The 23,024-nt window shown below is 42.8% G+C and overlaps 1 protein-coding gene across 1 annotated transcript in view; it reads right to left on the bottom strand.

Moving 5' to 3' along the window:
* Positions 1-23,024, bottom strand: part of ANAPC1 (anaphase promoting complex subunit 1) — an 87,603-nt gene that overhangs the window by 42,630 nt on the left and 21,949 nt on the right. Inside the window, exons 15-28 of the mRNA XM_083175997.1 lie at positions 20,011-20,151; positions 19,859-19,919; positions 18,295-18,482; positions 17,964-18,038; positions 17,305-17,570; positions 15,442-15,533; positions 11,838-11,986; positions 10,748-10,826; positions 10,617-10,650; positions 9,658-9,728; positions 9,152-9,330; positions 2,474-2,700; positions 1,158-1,276; positions 772-1,043 (exon numbers count right to left, since the gene is read on the bottom strand). Of these exons, the coding sequence (XP_083032123.1) occupies positions 772-1,043; positions 1,158-1,276; positions 2,474-2,700; positions 9,152-9,330; positions 9,658-9,728; positions 10,617-10,650; positions 10,748-10,826; positions 11,838-11,986; positions 15,442-15,533; positions 17,305-17,570; positions 17,964-18,038; positions 18,295-18,482; positions 19,859-19,919; positions 20,011-20,151 (1,953 nt within the window). The remainder of the gene's footprint in view (positions 1-771; positions 1,044-1,157; positions 1,277-2,473; positions 2,701-9,151; positions 9,331-9,657; positions 9,729-10,616; positions 10,651-10,747; positions 10,827-11,837; positions 11,987-15,441; positions 15,534-17,304; positions 17,571-17,963; positions 18,039-18,294; positions 18,483-19,858; positions 19,920-20,010; positions 20,152-23,024) is intronic.

Here is a 23,024-nt window from a genome sequence, read left to right as displayed (position 1 = left end):
GACGAATCAGCCATCCATTACACCAAGGTGTGGTAATTATATCTCCCATTCTACCATACTAGCATATCCGATACTGTTTTGGACTGCCTAGGGGCGCATTCATAGGAACAGACACTTCAGGACTTCCAACCTAGTAGAGTCAGGTGATCTAGTGCTGTATTTTATTTCATTTATGCATTTTTATCATTAATCATTTTTTTTAATTGTGTCATTTACATGAATTTATTAAAATTGTGAAGTCAATCCAACCTAGTTTTAGTTTTTATCAAGCGTTGCTTATTTTTTTTATATACCCTGGTTACAAGCAGCAGCTGTTGGTAGTCACTGTGACCAGCGCTTCCCCACACTCCCACTCATTTGAGGGTCCTTTTTTTCAAAGGAGAAATACAGTATGATCTGGATGTGCACTGATCCCTCATTGATCTTTACATCAGTGAGACAGATCAGAGCAGCATCATAAGATTACCATGCATTCCTCACCTCCCAATAGTACACTGAGATAATTCAGTTGGCTGCCACTCCAGGAAATCCTTTACCTGTCATTCGCATGTCCTGGATAACAGTGGAAGAATTTATGTGCAAATACCACACTTGCTGCATATTATGGACACAGCTTTATGGGCACTTGTACATTGACTAGCCTGTACCCTGATGCAGTATGCACATTACAAATGTACAAATATATAATATGCATATAACTGAAAGAGTATTACCACGTTCAGTCATTCACTATTAACAATGTATGTTTTACAGTAATTACAAGACACGCACCTTTGTTAAGTAATCATGAATGTTCAACGTCGCCAGTTTGGTGAGATGCCCATTGAGGCCCAATGCCATAAGGAAGCCGGCATACTCATTAGCCAGTTCCGCATTTTTGGGTTTATTGTAAACAATCCAGGCTGAGTCTATTTGGGAAGCAGGGGCTATTTTAAGGCCAGCGGCCACTCCGTTGTGGAAGCTGGCCCAACAAGCCATGTTCGGTGGCACATCAATGTTCCCACTATTGAGATCCACGGTTGTGTTTCTGGGTGGAGCCCTCCCTGCTCATGAATGAGAGAGGTTAAGGTTCAAACTCTATAGGATTACACAAGTAGCTCAAACACACACACACACACACACACACACTATCTCTCTCTCTAGGGAAGCAGACCCACCTGTGAGGTTCAGCTTTGGGATGGGAAGTGGCTCTGTGGGAACTGGGTGATGGGAAAACAAGGTGAACATTCCCCGGCCCAGGGGTAAAGCCATGGTCCTCTGAGACAGCTGTAAGAGTCTACAACAAAATAAAGACTATGACATAGGAGTATACCCTAGTGACATTCAGTTTTGTCATCTTAATTACAATGTATAGAATATCAATCAACCTAAAATCAGCAAAGTAATTGAAAAGGTGGAACAATGATTGCGCTGGGAAGCTGCTGCTACTGTATTTCAAAGTACAGATAAAGATACTTTTCTAGGCAAAATGTGGTAACATAGCGCTGATGGGTTATGACAAAGTGTGGACAAATATAAAGGAAAGAAATAAGACAGGTATAGATGAAAATGAAAATAAAAATAATAAAATAAAAATAGGAGCAATGGGTTTACAGCCCTTTTGGGCGCCGTTGGTGTGGAGCGCACCAGTGCTGTGCAGTCCTGGGGTCGGTTGGAGACCCCTAACCTTTCCCTACCTTCTGCTGTTTGCAGAGGTCCGCGTTCCAGCATTGATCTGCTGCGGGCTTCAATGACTTCCCCTGCCAGCGCCTCGTGGTTTGCCGTGCTTGTTGGGTCCTCGTCAGCAGTGTGCAAATTAAGGGGTACTTTTCTTGCTGGGGCTCACACTCCATACAACATGTTTCGCATCTCTAGATGCGAAACATGTCAGATGGAGTGTGAGCCCCAGCAAGAAAATTACCACTGAAGGCCGACAGGCCTACGGTTGACACTTAAAAAGGTCAACATGGCTTAAGGTCACCAGAGTCATTAGGTCGACACAAGCATTAGGTAGACATTGGGAAGGTTTTTCACTTTTCTTTGTCCAAATGTCGACACTGGACACTTGCCATGCTTCAAGCTTGGCGAGAACACTATTACATTCTCCCTCCATGGCCTAGTGGATGTAAGGCATGAAATACTGCCTGTCGGCACATATTGGTTAACAAAAAGAAGAAGTAAAAAAATCCTGTGTCAACCTTCAGTGGTTGACCTTTTGACTTTCGACCTAGTGCCCATATCGCAGGGCTGGGCATCACCGGCCCTCCAGATGTTAATGAACTACACATCTCAGGATGCTTTGCATTAGTTTTGCTATGTGGCCATGCTGAAACTGATGCAAGGCATGCTGGGATGTGTAGTTCATCAACATCTGGAGGGCAGGTGATGCCCAGCCCTGCCATATCCTGTTCTACTAAAGAGTTTTCCTTAATTGAAATTGTGACATTACTCTACAAAACTGTATTTACTACATAGTACACTGAGTACAGCTTACCTGTTCTCTTTCTCTTCTATGTACTCATGGTCACTGACTTCAGGCATCTGAACAACATTTACACGTATAGGATGAGAACTTTGAAGAAGCCTGCGCACTTCTTGTACTCGTAAGTCTTCACTCCAAATCAATGACATCACTTCCTGATTTAAATCATTCATCCCATCATCCTCCTCCTCAGCCTCCCCTGCAGTGGGAACCTCCGCAGACGGCACCTGAGCTGTAGACTGAGAAACAGAGATGCAGGAAAAGTGAGGCTCATTGCCATTAGGGCCATTTTTTTCTTTAGTGTACTGTAAAAGTGTGTATGGGCACAATTATAAGGTGGCAATACCAATACAGTATGTGTGGCAAAGAAAAAAAAATTATATATATATATATATAAAGGTCCAAATCTGCCGGCACTCACAACAGCATACTCAGCAAGCCCCGGTGCCCAAGGTAAAGCAATACATAGAATCCAAATAATAGCACTCAGGAGGCAGTTTCATAGAAAAAAAGAAAAGTGGTGTATTTGATGCCAAGCTTTCGGGGTGTAACCCCCTTCGTCAGGACACAATCCTACAGCAATAACCAATGAACCAAACAACGTTTAAATACCTTCACCAAGTGCGCTCACCATGCCTCCACGCTGAACCGGGCAGACCGCTCTGAACGGAAGCTGTCATCCGGAAATGCACGCCAGTGAGCGCTGCGCTCCAGGGTTGCCAAGGCAACTACTGTGCTTGCGTCTCACGGCGGCCATTGCCAAGATCAGCCGCACCAGGCGCGTCTATCCATACAGCAGTGTCCACGTACCAGACAGATGTGGCACAGTATACAGCCGGTCATCTGCACCAACTGGGCATACAGTGCTAATTCACAGAGGCTCAAGTGCCATTAACAGACACATATAGCCAGAGATCATCAGCATCTGTAAATGCACTAACGCGTATCCCACAGTCTCAAGTGTTGCTAAGCAACAACCTATAGCCTGCTTTCAACGTTAAGTGCAGCCCAGGGTGTGTACACCGCACCCAACCATGCTCACAACGGCCTGTGGAGGAACATGAAAATAAAAACAACATACATGTACACAATAAATGGATGAATATAAACAAGTATAAATACAGACAAGCAAATACAACAACAGCAGAAAATTTACATAAGAGTGTTCCAGTTGATTTTATCATTTAATCCTTTCGGATAAATGGTATCAAGGCGGTAAATCCACCTTGATTCCAAAAGTAAGAGACGTTTCGCTCTATCCCCGCCTCTAGGGGAATCCTGCACATGATCTATCATGAGATATTTTAAAGAGGACAAAGGGTGTCCCATTGCTTTAAAGTGGCGCGCCACAGGTTGATCAATGTCACATCCAGCTAGTGACCGATCGATGGCAGACCTGTGTTGCCCCATACGTTCACGAAATGTCCTAGTGGTTTGACCCACATAATAGTATCCGCAAGGACAAATAATCACATATATTAGAAAGGACATTTTACATGTTAAGACCGAACGTATGGTATATTCTTTGCCACTATGTGGGTGTTTGAAGCTCTTACATACCACTAGATGCCTACAGGTGGTACAGTTGAAACAACTATAGCAACCTGGGGGTTTCACATGTACATTGGGAATTTTTGGGCAGTCAAGACCAGTCACATCAGTCTTCATTAGACGGTCCTTAAGGTTCTGTCCTCTTTTAAATGCTGCTACTGGGCGTACAGTGTGAAATACAGGCAAATCAGGGTCACTTTTAACAATAGGCCACAAGGCCTTAGAGGCATAATGAAGAACAGGGCTAGCCACAGAGTAGGTTGAAGTCCAAGGTAAGATGTCTCTAGAGCTTTTTACTTTGGTTTGAAGTAGCTCTGACCTATTCATAGACAACACCTTAGACTTCTGCCTCTGCAACAAGGATGCATCATACCCACGGGCACTGAATTTAATGATGAGCTGGTCCAGACGCTCAGATACCTTGGTAGGATCACTGATGAGTCTGGCCACTCGCATCATTTGGGACAGGGGCAGGCCTTTTTTCAAGGCGGGAGGATGATGACTGTTGTGCATCAGGAAAGTATTCCTGTCCACGTCCTTGAAGAAAACATCAGTTTGAATTACATTATTCTCGATGGTCACCGCTACATCAAGAAAATGAGCCCTAACTGGACTACAGGAAAAAGTGTATTTAATGTCAGTACTAGTGGTATTGATTTCAAACATGAGAGCCTCAAAACGCTCCTGCCCACCCGTCCATAGCATGAAAATATCATCTATGTAACGGGTGTACAGGAGCAGGTCACATGAGACCTCAGGACGACCCAAAAAGGCTTTCTCCTCTTCCTGGAACATATATATGTTAGCGTACGAGGGTGCCACCGCCGACCCCATGGCACACCCCCGTAGCTGCAAATAATAATTGCCATCAAACAAGAAAAAATTCCGTTCCAGGGTTAGACTAAGCAATTTGAGGAATAACTCATGATTAAATACAGATGCATCCAGAAATTCATTAAGAAAAGACCGCATAGCACACATACCCCCAGCATGGGGTATAGAGGTATACAAGCTAACCACATCTATGCAACACATCAAAGTCCCAGGTGGTACAGTGGGAATGTCCAAGAGTAATTTTAGAAAAGTGGTAGTGTCTTTCAGGAATGAAGCTTTTTTACAAAGCAGGGGCTGAAGCAAGTAGTCCAGCAACTGGGCTGTCGATTGGTATAAAGAATTACGGGCAGCTATTATCGGGCGCCCGGGAGGTCTCAAGGGGTCCTTATGTACCTTGGGGAGCGTATACAGGACTGGCACCACAGGAAATTTGGGGAGAATACGATCTCGTACCTTAGCAGGTAACACACATTGGGACACTGCCACTTTAAGGATCTCAGACAACTCTTTCTGATATTTTATCATGGGATTGGCAGCTAGCTTACGATAAACCGCCATGTCAGATAACTGGTTGTATATTTCCAGCCGGTAGTCACAAGTGTTTAGAATCACAAGGGCACCACCCTTGTCAGCAGGCCTAATAATTATGTCCTCATAACTGCTCAACTGTTTAAGGGCTGTGGACTCTGTAATAGATAAATTTTTAGAGACCTTACCAGGACTGGCAATAAACCTGTTCACCGAGTCATCCAACAAACGTCCAAATATCTTCAGAGAAGGGTTGGTGGAAACTGGGTCAAACTTTGATCCTGAAGAAGTCGACATGAATCCATCCAATGGATTGGGGGTGTCTGATCTAACGCAATGCTGGTAATGTTCCTTGAGGCGTAATTTCCTCATAAATCTGTGGTGGTCACGCTTCCAATTAAAATGATCAAAAAAATTTGTGGGTACATAGGATAATCCCTTATTCAATACTGACAGTTCATCAGGGGATAAAGCACGGTTAGACAAGTTGATGATTACGGTTTCTTCAGCTGCACCAGCCGCGGGGGATTTTTCCTTATTTCGTTGGTTCTGTTTGCCCCTGCGGGTGGCCGGCCTTTTGTGCTTTGGCCACTGGCTGAAGGTGCTGAACCTAAAGGGCCGCCTTGCTGTTCGGTTGCTTCATCGGATTCCGAGACAGCAAAATCACTGTCGCTGGTGGCATTCGTACGATTTTGTCGTGTACGATTTTTATGTTTAGCCTGCCAGGGTTTACGACGATATTGGTTTTCAGCCCTCCGATCAGCGCGGTCCCCGGTCAGCCAACCGTATACCCTGTTCTCCTCATAGTCTGCGTCGACCGTGTGTCGTTTATTCCTTTTGAACCGCAGCAAATCATTCTTATACGACTCACACTGTTGTTCTAATTTTGACAGCCAGTTGCTATTACTAGGGTTAGATAATAGCTCCTTATGCTGTTCCTGGCAAGCAGTCAACTTCTCTTTGGTCAGCTGCAGCTCAAGTCCTGATTCTTCCACTACCAGGACCATAAGATCCATCGATGCACGGTTTAATATGCCAACCCATTTGCGTACAAAATCAGGGTTGTTTTTTCCAATCGTGGGCATATTCTTAATTCGGAACCCCCTCGGGATTTTTAATGCCCTGTAGTACTCCGACAGGGAAGAGCCATGGAGTAAAAAATCGATTTCTCTCCTACGCAATTTAAACAGGTGCTGACAAATGTCCTCAATATTATCCTCAATGCTGGTCAATGCAGGATTATTCACAAATAGAATACCGTCAATTTCTGCTGGTGTGTATGTGAATGTCGTTCCAAGGGGTATAGACAGGCCCTGACAGCCTGCCTGACTCTGAGATGACCCCGCTGAATCCATGTTGGTGTACAGATCCACAAGAAAAAACCTCGGAGAGGTAAATAGGTTGAAGGTCCAATTGGCAGTCACAAAATCAATAATAGGGAAGGTGCCTTGCAACTTAGTGTATACACCAGGAGGGTCTAATACACCTGTAGATAAAGGTCCAAATCTGCCGGCACTCACAACAGCATACTCAGCAAGCCCCGGTGCCCAAGGTAAAGCAATACATAGAATCCAAATAATAGCACTCAGGAGGCAGTTTCATAGAAAAAAGAAAAGTGGTGTATTTGATGCCAAGCTTTCGGGGTGTAACCCCCTTCGTCAGGACACAATCCTACAGCAATAACCAATGAACCAAACAACGTTTAAATACCTTCACCAAGTGCGCTCACCATGCCTCCACGCTGAACCGGGCAGACCGCTCTGAACGGAAGCTGTCATCCGGAAATGCACGCCAGTGAGCGCTGCGCTCCAGGGTTGCCAAGGCAACTACTGTGCTTGCGTCTCACGGCGGCCATTGCCAAGATCAGCCGCACCAGGCGCGTCTATCCATACAGCAGTGTCCACGTACCAGACAGATGTGGCACAGTATACAGCCGGTCATCTGCACCAACTGGGCATACAGTGCTAATTCACAGAGGCTCAAGTGCCATTAACAGACACATATAGCCAGAGATCATCAGCATCTGTAAATGCACTAACGCGTGTCCCACAGTCTCAAGTGTTGAGACTGTGGGATACGCGTTAGTGCATTTACAGATGCTGATGATCTCTGGCTATATGTGTCTGTTAATGGCACTTGAGCCTCTGTGAATTAGCACTGTATGCCCAGTTGGTGCAGATGACCGGCTGTATACTGTGCCACATCTGTCTGGTACGTGGACACTGCTGTATGGATAGACGCGCCTGGTGCGGCTGATCTTGGCAATGGCCGCCGTGAGACGCAAGCACAGTAGTTGCCTTGGCAACCCTGGAGCGCAGCGCTCACTGGCGTGCATTTCCGGATGACAGCTTCCGTTCAGAGCGGTCTGCCCGGTTCAGCGTGGAGGCATGGTGAGCGCACTTGGTGAAGGTATTTAAACGTTGTTTGGTTCATTGGTTATTGCTGTAGGATTGTGTCCTGACGAAGGGGGTTACACCCCGAAAGCTTGGCATCAAATACACCACTTTTCTTTTTTCTATGAAACTGCCTCCTGAGTGCTATTATTTGGATTCTATATATATATATATATATATATATATATATATATATATATATTTATATATCTGGCAAGGATTCACCGGAATGGTGAGGTTTGTCACAAATGCAGCGAGCATAAAGCCTGATTATACTGTATATAGTCATTGAGTGATCAGTTTAAAAAAGTACAGATTCATAAACTCTGCTTTATAAAATAAGGTATCATTTACAGTAGTCATGCATTTTATATAAGGAAACAAACTTTAACAAAAAAGCAATCGGGCGCAAAACCAAAATAAAGAACGTTCCGATAATTGATTGATTAATTGTACCAATTAAATTGGTTAAATCATAATAATTTAAAAAACTATTGAAGGATGTTCCCAAATAACAATCTGGCAATTGTTCAATTTGAAGAAGATTAATATAGAGACTGTACAAAGAAGGGCAACTAAAATGGTGCATGGCCTACATCACAAAACGTACCGGGAAAGACTAAAAGATCTTAATATGTATACTTTAGAGCAGAGAAGGGAAAGGGGGGACATGATAGAAACTTTCAAATATATCAAGGGTTTTAACAAGGTACAGGTGGGAGACATTCTTCACAGGAAGAGGAGCAACAGAACACGAGGACATGCACTGAAACTAGAGGGAGGAAGATTCAGAGGAAATGTGAGGAAGAATTACTTCACAGAAAGAGTAGTAGATAAGTGGAATAGCCTACCATCAGCAAATACAGTAGTACAATTTAAACATGCTTGGGATAAGCATATTGATATCCTTACAAAAAAATAAGGATCAAATATGGTTTAAGGTAACATGTTTAAAAAAGGGGCAGACTAGATGGGCCAAGTGGTTCTTATCTGCCGTCAAATTCTATGTTTCTATATAGAACTATATACACACACAAGTGAATTGGTCGTCAATGGTGTATATAAAAGAGAGCGCCACACGATTGGATTAATCATACAGAGTTTTGTATGATTAATGCAATTGTGTGGCGCTCTCTTTTATATACACCATTGACCACAAATTCAATTGTGTGTATATAGTTCTATATTAATTTTATTTAAGAGGCTTTAAGTCAGGGTGTCCGCTCTTGGCTAATTCTCACACTGGTAACATGTTTACTAGGTCGTTCATTACATATCAGAATATGTCATAGTCACAGTTTTCTTAAAACTGTGTTTAGATGTCGTATTGCCTGTTTCCATAGAATATATCAGTGTCTTATATGAAATTACTGCGGCCACTCACAGATTTTGCTTGGGGAAGTTTTCCTTCACAGGCTTGCTTGGACAGGTCTTGGCGTCCTATAAGAAGGCATACTGGCTCTGGCCAATCAGAAGCAGGCTGTTGCCGACACTGATAGATAGCGTGCCTTATAGGAAGAGCAACACCAAAAGGCAGAGACTCCAAATCCCGAAGAGAAAACCCTTAAAAATAAAAGTAATAAAAACATATATAGTGGAGAGAGAGGGTGGAGTCACTTTTCTCTAGATTCTCAATGATCGTTCTTATATCATTTTGGTTAACAGTCAAAAGGCATTTATTGAGATTATATATATATATATATATATATATATATATATATATATATATATATATATAATATTATTGCAACATCAAAATTAGACAATAATATTCAGGTTTAGACAGAACAGTATATAAGAAAATACATCAGAGTACATGGCACAACTTCTCTTTACTGAATATTATTTTAGACATAATATAGTGAACCCCACTTGTGCAACATTGCTTACCTATATCGGTCATCCACACCACCAGCTTTTCAGACAGACCAGACACAGATGGACTGGGCTTTAAGCTATACCTGCAATGACAAGTAATACACCGGTCAGTATTACCACGTTCTCATTGACCTGGGTTTTTGGCAGGGCACAGAGCATCTCAGCTCAACAGACCCCATTCATACTGCACCTTAGACCCGGAAAATTCCTGTGTCTGCCTGCCAACAAGTGTGTGGAATCTAAGAGCAGCTTTGATTGGCTGTTGAAATTGTATCTTTGATTGGCTGTTTAAAAAGCAGCTTTGAGCAATGCAATGAGCTTGCTTTTTTGCATCTTGTGAGAAAAACCCGAGTCTAAACTGTTCACACTGCCATACACCCGTGTATTACCCAGGAATAACCCTGTAAAGAACCCGTGTGTAATTCCCGGGGCATTACACCCGGGAATTTCACTAACACCCTTTCACACTGAGGGGTGTATTCAATGCCGTGGCCGAGCGGTCACAGCGAGCAGGGCTTCCTGCTTGATGTCACCACTCGCCCAGTAAGTATTCAACACAACCCCCTCATACGCCAATTCGCCCTCGCTCTGTTTTTTGAGCAAGGGGGAATTGGCGTATGTGGCTGCAGAGGCAGAGAGATTCATTGCTAAATACAGCGGGTTCGCTGCTTTAGCCACTGGTCTCGCTGTTTGGGGGAATCCTCGCCATCCTGTGACGGCGAGGATTCCCCCAGAACGTTGAATAGGGCGAGCGGCCGGCAAGGGGGTTAAATAGCGAGGATCGATGGTTTTCTGTGATCCTCGCTGTTTAACCCCCTCGCAGGCCGCTTTCCGCGACATTGAATACTACCCTGAGACAGGACATGGGAAATTACTGCTTGCCCTGGCAAAAACCCGGGTTTTTGCAGCAGTGAGAACGGGGTATTAAAAAATCTCAAATTCTATAGATGAGGTAAGTCTTGAGCTCACACCTTCTCTCATCTTCCTGCTGTTGTTTTCGTTGCCCTAAAAATAAAAATGTGCATCATTATACTCTGACAATATGTGTGATGACCACTTGGACAAGTGCTTGTATAACAGAGGTACAGTATGCTCCATTTACCTGCTGTTATTTTGGACAGGTACTTTGAACTCTTGTTCAAGACTGCGTTCTCATCTCCAAGTATGTACAAAGCAAAACTCTGCAACAAAGTTAAAAGAACATAACATGTGTAACATGCATAATAATCTTAAACCATAAAAGAATAAGATGGAACAATAATGTTATTGCACATATCAAACATACACTGATCTTCCAATTTCCATACAAATAGGTACAAATCCATATATAAACAAAATCATTAATGAAAATAAAACAGCCTTTAATGATCACAGCTAAACTAAACATCAAATGATCAACAACAGATGAGATTAATGATGTATTCTACTGTGACACACACATTATATCATATATATTATTTCTAGAAGGTGATTTTTGGCGACTGTCTCTTTTTCTTCCTTCATACTAAAATCAATAAATTAGGTAGCATTTTAAAGATTTAGCTCTCCGCTTCTGGGGAATTGTTAAATTAGAATTGCACATTGTATTGTTTGTGTAAGAATGGAAGGTAAACTTTCAATTTTCGCCCTACAGTTCTTTCCCTGGATGTGATGATACGGCCAAGATGATCGGTTTTATTTGCATGCCAAATTTCGCACGGGCCATCTAGTATACCTTCCAAGCTGGGCTCTAGTTGGATTTTTGCTGTCTTGAAAAAGGCCCTGTAATGGTAAGGTGGAACTAGTTCATTCTCCACCTTGGCCCTACACAGAAAAGCAATATAGTTTGCAGGGGGTGCCAAAACTCCTACCACTGGCCCTGGCCCTGTAGCTGCCTAAAAGGGGGGGGGGGGGGAATTAGGTGGAAGAGGAAAATGAGTTCCACCACTCCAGGACCACTTTAAGCTCCGGTCCCAGTCATTTAAAACCTTTTATTCTGACAGTCTGTGGGGTGGTTATTTTCTCTCCCAATAGCATTACACTGATGGAGGCCAGATATGTCCACAGAGCTCATGTACTGAATCTATAACTAAATAAATAAAAGCACTGATCCTCAAAGGTTTACGCTCATTAATCCACAAAGTCTCACCCCTTTTAAATCAACAACCTTTGCCATTGCAGACATTTAACTTGAACAAATAAAAACATATTACCAGCACTACAAGCTTGCTTCTCTCACAGATAGTGGGAAGGTACGGATAAGTAGCCATTTTGTCCCCTTTTAGACATGAGCTCAGCCAGTGGTAAATACTTGGTGGTTCAGCAGTAAAAAACGAAGGATAACTCATTAAACCAATCTGGGCTGTATGAAAAGAGTCATAGAAAAAGAAGAAATTTTTACAGAGAAACACTGGATATTTGTAATGCAGTATATAAAAGTCTTATTCATATTAAAGCAAAAACAAAAAGTTTTATAAGAACACAAAAGCACAAACAATAAATGGTAAATCATCAGGCACAGTAATATAGCCTAGCGCCATTAGATGTGTTAATTTTGATAAGGATTTAAAATTGAGTTGGTTTGTTCACACACTGGATGGTGCCGTGGTAGCCCGTTTGCTTTTTCAGTGACCATGAGACTTTCGGTTTCTAGTCTAGCAATACTCGTAGATATAATGATGTAGATGGTTTCTTAAATGGCTATCTGGTATTCCCTTCCCCTTGGAATTACACCAGTGTGTGACCAATCCACACGCTAGAACACAGGTACAGTATCAGGAGTGCAGGCAGGACTGGACCATAAAGAGGGCCAGGAACAGGCACAACACCTCCTACCAACACTGCTGGGGCTGACTGAAAGTCTCCTTTTGGGTAAGCTCGTTTGGCTGAGATTGTGTCACATACGGAGTCTGATGTTCCTGTAGTACTGCCATATATCAGTAGTAATGTAGGCTCAGTAGGCTGAGGCTGTGTTATATACAGAGTCTGATGTTCCTGTAGTACTCCCATATGTATCAGTAGTAATGTAGGCTCAGTAGGCTGAGGCTGTGTTACATACAGAGTCTGATGTTCCTGTAGTACTCCCATATATCAGTAGTAATCTAGGCTCAGTAGGCTGAGGTTGTGTTACATACAGAGTCTGATGTTCCTGTAGTACTCCCATATATCAGTAGTATTGTAGGCTCAGTAGGCTGAGGCTGTGTTACGTACAGAGTCTGATGTTCCTGTAGTACTCCCATATATATCAGTAGTAATGTAGGCTCAGTAGGCTGAGGCTGTGTTACATACGGAGTCTGATGTTCCTGTAGTACTCCCATATATATCAGTAGTAATATCTAGGCTCAGTAGGCTGCGGTTGTGTTACATACAGAGTCTGATGTTCCTGTAGTACTCCCATATATCAGTAGTAATGTAGGCTCAGTAGGCTGAGGCTGTGTTACATACAGAGTCTGATGTTCCTGTAGTACTCCCATATATCAGTAGTAATGTAGGCTCAGTAGGCTGAGGCTGTGTTACATACAGAGTCTGATGTTCCTGTAGTACTCCCATATATCAGTAGTAATGTAGGCTCAGTAGGCTGAGGCTGTGTTACATACAGAGTCTGATGTTCCTGTAGTACTTAAAAAGAAAAAATTGGGATAGCTTGGCGCACATTCATAAATAAAATGTGAGTTGTTCAAATTTAAAAACAACAATTTATTACATGTTAAAATACATACATAATACACCAGGACACTTTAAAACACTGGGAATAATACAGATAATAGACCTCACCCTAAATGATGTTTGCGGTGGGCTTTTTCTTAAAGCAATAAGACCTGCGGCACCACCGCAGAAGGCTTGAGGGTAAGGGTCCCAGGAGAAAGTGCAAGTGCGTCCTTTCTGAAAGTGTCCAAGTGGCAAAAAAGTGCAAGTGCACTGGCAGATGAAACAGCAACGCGTTTCGGATACTGCTTTTTCTTCCTCAGCCTGACGGCAACGCGTTTAGGAGAATGCTTCTCCTTCAGCCTCCTTCAGCTGTGTTACATACAGAGTCTGATGTTCCTGTAGTACTCCCATATATCAGTAGTAATCTAGGCTCAGTAGGCTGAGGTTGTGTTACATACAGAGTCTGATGTTCCTGTAGTACTCCCATATATCAGTAGTATTGTAGGCTCAGTAGGCTGAGGCTGTGTTACGTACAGAGTCTGATGTTCCTGTAGTACTCCCATATATATCAGTAGTAATGTAGGCTCAGTAGGCTGAGGCTGTGTTACATACGGAGTCTGATATTCCTGTAGTACTCCCATATATCAGTAGTATTGTAGGCTCAGTAGGCTGAGGCTGTGTTACGTACAGAGTCTGATGTTCCTGTAGTACTCCCATATATATCAGTAGTAATGTAGTCTCAGTAGGCTGAGGCTGTGTTACATACGGAGTCTGATGTTCCTGTAGTACTCCCATATATATCAGTAGTAATATCTAGGCTCAGTAGGCTGAGGTTGTGTTACATACAGAGTCTGATGTTCCTGTAGTACTCCCATATATCAGTAGTAATCTAGGTTCATTATGTTGAGGTTGTGTTACATACTGAGGGGCAAATTTACTAAAGCTTCTAAAAATGAAAAAAGGTGATATTGAGGGTAATACAGACTAGTTGTGTGCTGTGCGAATTTGCACAATGGCCGATTATCAATGAACTTGCCACGCGCAACGTTTGCTAACGAAGGAATCCTGCTACTTTTTTCCTTCACTAGACGTTCGCAAGGCGATTGAGAGAAAGAACCGGCCCATTTAGTGGCAGTGTTAAAAAAAAATGCAGGCGTGCAAGAAAAACGGATGTGAGTGTCAGGGAAAACACAAATGTGCCCATCCGATTTAGGGGAGTAAATCCAGTGGCTTGTGATTTGGGCATTTTTGCTTGGCTGCAAAGTCTTCGCTTGCCATGCTTCCGGCACACTATTTTATTCTCCCACCACGCCCTAGTGGATGGTAGGGCATGAAATATCGCCTATCAGCACATGTCGGCTCAAAAGAAAAGTGAAAAACCCCTTCCTGCCTGTCGACCTTCAATCATGACGACCTAATGACCTTATCCTGCTTCAGGAGCACCAGATCACCTAAATTTATAGAGGAGGGGGATGTATTAGGCTGTACATGCGTTAATTTCTGTAATGTTTTAACTACAAGGGGAAGTTATAAACCCACTTCAAGACAGCTCTGTATAAACTCCAATAACTGCTCTGAAAAAAAGTAATAAGAAAAGCTGATATACTGTCATATTTCCATAAAAGGGATTTGAGCACCTAGCATGGTGTCCATTCTGAACACATAAAAGATGAAGTTCCAAAGGTGTGGAGGCTATAGCTGTCCCTGGAGCAATGGATGCAGGAGGTGTAGTGATCATGCCACCACTTAAGGCTGGAGTAATTGGATTCCCACAGAGGAAAATTCTGCAGCGGAAAAATGCTGTCCACTAGTTCTAAAAACAACAATAATTATATTATTTGTATATAAAGTGCTCTTTATGGTACTTAACACAACTGAAGTTCCCAAGCAGCCGTTAAAGGGTGTAAGTAGGGGCGGAGGAGATAGATCTTTTTGCAGTCATATTTAAAATACCCAGGCTCTGTCACCATACTCCATATACCCATGGTATACTGGATGATAGGGAAGATTGTGTTAATAATAAGGGAAAAAGTACACATATGGGATATAACCAGTCTGCATCTGTCCAATCACACTAGAGAATGAGATCTGTATTGTATGTCTTGCAATTTTTCATTACTTTGTTATAGTGATGTATATTCAGTACACACACAAAAAAAAAAAAAGTACCTGGTTCAATGCAACATGTCTGTCCAGAGTTCCAGAGAAAGGCTGGGAAATCTCGGAAGTAGAAATCTGTGTATGTGTGCAAGTTCAAGTGCCTACAAAGGAAAGAAAACTATTAAAAACGTAAAAGAGGCAACATACAAATATGTACATATGGTGATTTACAAGAGTGTACATAATGTGCTGCCCATGCAGCTGAACCCAGCTATTCAAGCTCAGGGGGTAGCCGGGCACATTTATGCATAGTCTTCCAACAAAAAATGCTGGCAGCCAGGATGGGGAAGATGGGGTGGAGCAGCTGTCTCAGGAGCAAAGCATAAACCCAATAATGGGGGCATCCCACAGTCATAAAGTTGACAGGAGAGGAATGGCTCATGTGACCGACTGTCCTCCAATCATTTCAGAAGACTTCCTATACAGCTGTACACCTAGGAGAGCTATGCGACAGGCAATGTGCTACAGGTAAGAAGAAAGGAGTGCGCTTACTTAGAAGGGAGACCATTCGCATAGTATGGGATCATTTTTCCACAATACCAGACTCACCCCAAGGATATACACTCCAGGAACATATCATCATTGAAATGAGGCATAGATATTTATGGGGCATTTGAACTAAGCCTTGGAGAGAGATTTTTAAGTGTGAGAGAGATAAAGTACCAGCCAATCAGCTCCTAACTGCCATGTTGCTGGTGGTTAAAAAAATGCAGGCGCTGAATGGTTGGTGCCTGATCTCTCTCCAAGGCTTAGTACACACTGGCTGAGGCACCCGGAATTGCACGGGTTTGGTTGTGCACTTTTTTTCATTTGTTTTAAGCTTAACTAATCAAAATGCCCATGGTGCGACCAACATACACCTGTCTGAGGTGGGCTCCTGGATCTGAGCACAAATTTTTTTTCCCCATGTCCTTAACCCCCTTTATGTTATACAACTTTGCCATATGTTGCTCCCCTGACCGATTTTGTAGTGGGCGGATCCCTTTTTGGGCCCCCGGCTGTGTCGGGATTGTGGGTGTTAGTGGCTGAGAACCTAATCTGGACCTAATCAATGTCCTCTACCCCCTCTAAGTTATGCAACTTTGCCATATCTTGCTTCCCTGACCCACTTTGTGTAGTGGGCGGACCTCTTTTTGGGACCCTGGAACACGGGGGTGCAAGGGGTGTCTTGCCCACACAGTATTTAATTTCCAGATTGTAAATCATATCTGTACTAAAGTATATCTGTACCCCAGATATTCCACAGTTATGCTGGATATCTTGCTTCTCTGGCCCAGTTTGTATAGTGGCTGGACCTCTTTTCGAGCCCCCGTGACCCCCGCAGGGTGTTATCCTCTAGTTATTTTTTTCCAGATTCCAGAGTTATGCTGGAACATATATATATATATATATATATATATATATATATATATATATATATATACACACACACACACACACACACACACACACACACACATGCACACATATATATATATATATATATATATATATATATATATATAAATACTCCACCCACTCTAAACACCACGTCTGGTAGACCTCCAGCTATGTTTAAAACTATGGATCACTTTAATATAACCGAAACCCTGACAAACACAGGGTTATGGAGTAGGAGGCGTAAAGGCATTTAAAGTGGTCACACTCTTTAATCATCCACTACGCACAACATTTCCAGTGTCTCCCAAAATGAAGATAAAGAAAGCAAGAGTTCAAATGTTCCACAAGGTAAAGAGAAAATTCAAAAATAAATAAGCCTCTAGAAATGTCTATTTTATAGGATGGGGGATATGGACTCCATGTCACCAGACAATAACTACCGAGGCGCATGTGGTTGAAAGAAAGAAGGCTTCCCCATGTAAGATCTCATACCTTGCCAGTTGCAATAACAGGGTTACCAAGGAGTGGATTCCGTCTCTCATTAACGTGTTCAGTTTCAGCTCCTCATAAGTGAGATGGAGCACATAGAAAATGGCTGGAATGTGGCTGAAGAGTAGCGCAGTGGAGTCGAGATGTAAGATTTGTTGGTTGTCATATTTAGATGCCGGAACATCCAGTGGGTCCAACTGCAAAGCTTTAGCCAGAACATGAACCTCAACATTGCGGTGGTAGTCAGAGTGTATCAGGTATTCCCAATCCTGTTAAAAATAAAAGTTACAATGGCACTGACCATCTGACCGTGTCCGCACATTGGCCCTTATTCTGATCTGATTGCAGAACAAATTTGTTTGGAAAATGGGCAAAACCATGTGCATCGCAGGTGGAGCAGATGTCAAACACAGTTAAATTTGGGTGGGGTATACGGAAACTGAAATCTAAATTGCAGTATAAAAATAAAGCAGCCAGTATTTACCCTGCACAGAAACAAAAGAACTCACACAAATCTAACTCTCTCTGCACGTTACATCTGCCCCACCTGCAGTGCACATGGTTTTGCCCATTTTCCAAACCAATTTGTACTGCGATCAGATCTGAATAAAGGCCATTGTACAATGTGTTTTTCAGGAAACAGTTTATTTATAGGTTTTCACCTCATCTGAGCCAGTTTCAGATGGTCTAGCCTTCTTAGGAGCAATCACTGGAGACAAGGAGCCTTCAAAGTCTAGCTAAGGAAACAAGAAAAAAGGATTCAATCTTTGGGGGAAGAAGTTGTTCATGGACACTAGAAAATATTAAAACGGTAATAACAGGACCTTGGATATACAGTACCACTCAAAGCCATAACACTGGTTAATGGGTAATTTCAGTATTTCTATGGTTACAAAATACAGAGAACAAGTAAAAAATAAAATCAGATTTTGCTGATCCTTTTCTTTTATGCAATATTATCTGGTGGCAATCCCATTTCTAAAGAATGCTTACATTGTGGGTCCAAGACAGCTTATCTGTATTGTAACCCATCAAATTCATGAGGCAGGTAACAAACAGGTTCCACTCAGAGTGATTACTGGGACCTCCAGGCGCGTTGTGGCAGTTATACCATTTGACAAGCGTTTGGACAGCGATTTCTTTCGGCAGGATGTACTTAATGGCTTGTAGACACTTTTTAACTATAAATAGAATAGTAAAACAAGGAAATATATGAGGTTCATATGGGAAAAGAGAAGTTAATATGATACAATTCCATAGAATTATAAATGTGAATCAAGAGAGAATAATGTATCATTGTAATGTGAAGCCAATATACACTTCCTACATTTTTGCAGGGTTTTTGAGATTTGCATGACTGCCACAGAAAGAAAGGGTCTCAGTTTTCAAGTCTAAAAACACAATAATGTAAGGAGAGTGATATGACAGTGAGGAAGGACAGTTGACAGTGGTTGCCATGGCAGTTTCCTGAAACCTGCAAAACTAGTACACCCTAGAGCAGGGCTGGGCAACACCGGCCCTCCAGATGTTGATGAACTACACATCCCAGCATGCCTTGCATCAGTTTCAGCATGGCCACATAGCAAAACGAATGGAAAGCATCCTGGGATGTGTAGTTCATTAACATCTGGAGGGTTGGTGATGCCCAGCCCTGCCCTAGAGCAAACACTTGGGGGTATTCAATCTCCCGCCGATATTCCCAATGGGGGAAATAGCGGCGGGGCCCTATTCAATGCTGTCTTTCCCGACAGCATTGAGCAGGGATCTCGGCAGAACGTGCCTGACTTCAAAAGCAGTCGGGCACGTTCTGCCGAGAACAGCCGGGAATTGACAAGCTCCCGGCCGCAGCTCGCGTCCATGCCCCCTTTTCGGCGCTCGGCAGACACGAAATTGAATCCTGCCTGCCGATTCTGTTACAAGCCGGCCAAGAACAGGACAGGGTCACGGCTGTCGGGCCAGCCCGACAGTTGTGACCCTGCATTGAATACCCCCTTAGGGGGGGGTATGCAATTGGGATCACGGCTGTCGATCCCCACCGAAAGCCGTGATCCTGGCCCGTTTGCGGTCAGATCAACTGCATAACGACAGACAGGATTCAATGTCCCGCCTGCCGATGGGCACAAAGGGGGTGTGGCCACGAAAACGACCGTGGATTGTCGATCGGGGGCCCGGATAACGACAATCCACGGCCGTTATCGGCAGAACGGGCCCAACAGCTTCTGAAGTCGGGCCCGTTCTGCCGTGATCCCGCATCAATGCTGTCGTTAGTAACAGCATTGATTAGGGAGCCGCCGCTATTTCCAACGAAAATAGCGGCGGCACATTGCATACCCCCTTAATTTTACTTTCCCCCACTGGAAAGGGGCAAAGTCAAAGACCATAAAACAAGACTGATCTATCATTCTGGCCAAAATTATTACTTAAGTATATTCCACTTGCTTGTTCTGAATTATATACCGACAACAAATTTGAATGTTTAATTCACAAACTCAAAATATGCTTCTTGTGACATGTAAAATATTTACAATAGGAAGATTACAATGTATTGTAAACTTACCTAGTTCCGAGGTAGCAATATCTGGTATAGTAATCCTAACCATAGACCCACTTGTCAATTCCTGTAAAGGAAATCCAACAATTCATTAGAAAGTAATCATAAATACGTACATAAGCATAAAACAAATACAACAGGTATATCAGCGTACCCACCAGAGTTAATCTATTATGTACAGGATCTCTCACAGAGTGAATGTATGTGCCAAACTGATGGAAAGTGCAATCATCCAGATAATTGGACTCATGGACTCGGTTTGAATCCCGCATCTCAGGAACTGGGGACAACATTCCTGCCTGAATAATACCAAAATATACAATATCAAAAACAGTCATAAGCTATAAGAAATTTAACACATATGCATTACCTTAAAAAAATCACTGTGAGGCACCCCCCCCCCTTTTTTTTTTCCATGAATCTTCCTTTATTTTGTCTACTGTGTATTTTCCATGTACGACCTGTTGTCACCACTGTCTTGCACTGCAGAGAATTTAATTAATTGGAGACTGTGGGATATTGGGCTCTTTACCAAAGCTCCTAATAACTAAGAGTTGATGTTGCCCATCACATCCAACCGGATTGTGTCATTTTTAGGAGGCAATTGAAAATTGATAGCCTTTGATGGGTAGGAATACTTGAAAAATTTGTCTGAACAACGAAACGCGTCAGTATACACTGGACATTGGACTTTTCGGTACTTATGTAGTATCTGGGCGTCCGATTTTTTGATTGTATGCCTTAAGTTAAGGCATACAATCAGATGCGATGCGATGCAATATCGCATCACATCGCATGCGACCATCGGATGCGATGACCCGATTTTTCCATAGGAATCAATGTTAAAATGGACTGAGTCCATTTTAACATGGAATTCAATGGGAAAAAGGGGTCCTTTTCATACCCCTACTATCCAAGTGGGCATGGAGTTGGAACCTGTGGCGAGCGTAGCGAGCCACCGAGCCCGAAGCGTGACGAGCGAAGCGAGCCCCGCGAGGGGACGGTATTCTGTGTCCGATCGCCACACTTCGGGCTCGGTGGCTCGCTACGCTCGCTCGCTACTCCATGCCCACTTGGATAGTAGGGGTATGAAAAGGACCCCTTTTTCCCATTGAATTCCATGTTAAAATGGACTCAGTCCATTTTAACATTGATTCCTATGGAAAAATCGGGTCATCGCATCGCATCGCATCCGATGGTCGCATGCGATGCGATGTGCCTGATCCGACCCGATTTCTAAATCGGACGCCCAGATACTACATAAGTACCGACTTTTCTACTACCTCACCCCACTTGGACCAGCTTCCCCTGCTCTCCACTTTTCCATCCACAATAACAGGAACAGAAAATCGGGACACCGCTACCTGCTTATTATTGGGGCCTAACCTTCTGCGAATCAGAACCTACTGACACCAAGCATAATCGAATCTAAGTACAAGGCACCCAGACAGGTCTATGGACACCCACCAAACCAGTTTCTAAATGGACACACTCTTTGGGGACCACTAACCCCCATTATAGGAACAAGTGGGACTTGCAATAAGTATTCCATTTGTCCTTCCAATATTCCCCTATTGAGTGTATTTTTATTTATTTTAAATTTCTTCATAATATGCGCACATACCATTGGCTAACTGTAAGTTAGATTGCATAAATCTCTTTTTTTATGTGATACCCAATTGATCAATTTATCAGTTAATACATGTATTAACCTAAATTGTAGTATATTCAGCGCTCTACCAATACTCTTTTTCTCTGTATATACTTTCTCTATATAACTGTGAAAATAGCACTACAGGTTGAGTATCCCTTATCCAAAATGCTCGGGACCAGGAGAATTTTGGATAACGGATTATTCCGTATTTCAGAATATTTTAATATTTCAATGATGTATTTTGAAGTATCTTGCATTTATGCTGTATAAACACATAATATACACACAAATATATTTTATTACCACATAAAATACACACAAATATATTTTATTTGTTCAAAAAACAAGGTTTCAAAACGTGAAACAAAATGTGTGTACTATCTCAGCACATATCATGTCCCCAGTGATGCTGTTACAAATGTCCCCAGTGAGTTTTTAGAAAAAAAAATTTTTTTTTTTCACTTTCTGGAATGTCTGGTTTTCGGAATAATTCGGATAACGGATATTCAGATACGGGATACTCGACCTGTACTAAGATGCCTGTAGGAAGGATGGATCTAGCATCTAGGATCTCTTTCTGGCAAAAGCTAAATATGCGAGAAATGTTTGTTGCAAATGTGCTGTAATTGTGTACTTGTAATATATTTACAACATTTAAAAATACAACGCACCCAAAAACGCAGCATTAATTATGTCTGACCTTATAGAGCAGTTCTGCTAACTGAACTGTGTTTAGCAAAACATCTGGATCTGACTTTTTACCAGCCGCTATTATTCAGAGCTGAAAACATCTGACTTTCATGAACTCGAACACCATCACTTTCTAAGGGCAGTATTCAATGACGATTTTCATCCTGTGCAGCGAATCCTGTTTAGGATTCGCTGCACATTCGCCTCATTCCGGAGGGCTGGAGCCCTCCCTGTCGCCCTATTCAATGCCGCAGGGGCTCGCTGCCCTTGACGGCGAATGACGGCAGGCAGGGAGATGGAAGTCTCCCTGCCTGCGCCGGAATGTGTGTGGGGGGGAGGGAGTTCCCGCTCGTGCATATGTAATGAGCGGGAGCAGTGAATATATGAATATGTAATGAGTGGCTTCCAGCTCTTGGCCCGCTGCTGGTGGTTATGTGTAAAAAAAAATAATTGTTGAATAGGGCGAATTACTTTTCCAGTCAAAAAATTCAGCAGGGAGCATGAAAATAGGACACATTCGCCGTGAAAAGAGGCGAATCAGCGTAATTGAATACAGCCCTGAAATAGGTAGACGTGGCTAAGGTCCACAGGGTAGGAAGGTTGACACACGCATTAGGTCGACAATGGGATGGTCAACAGTTAAAAGTTCCACATACGTTTTTCACAGGTTTTTTTGTCCCTAATGTCGACAGTCACGTCTAAGTGTACTGCGTTCCCTTGCATGGCCTGCTATGCTTCGGCCACTATTTTATTCTCCCACCATTCCGTAGTGGATGGTAGGACTTGAAATACCACCTGTCAGCTCCCAAAAAAACTTTGAAAAACTCA

Source organism: Crinia signifera, chromosome 3 (genome assembly GCF_055691185.1).
Source record: "Crinia signifera chromosome 3, ASM5569118v1, whole genome shotgun sequence".
NCBI lineage: Eukaryota > Metazoa > Chordata > Amphibia > Anura > Myobatrachidae > Crinia > Crinia signifera.
Note: the sequence above shows the minus strand (reverse complement) of the source record. Positions and strands in the feature narration are given on the sequence as shown.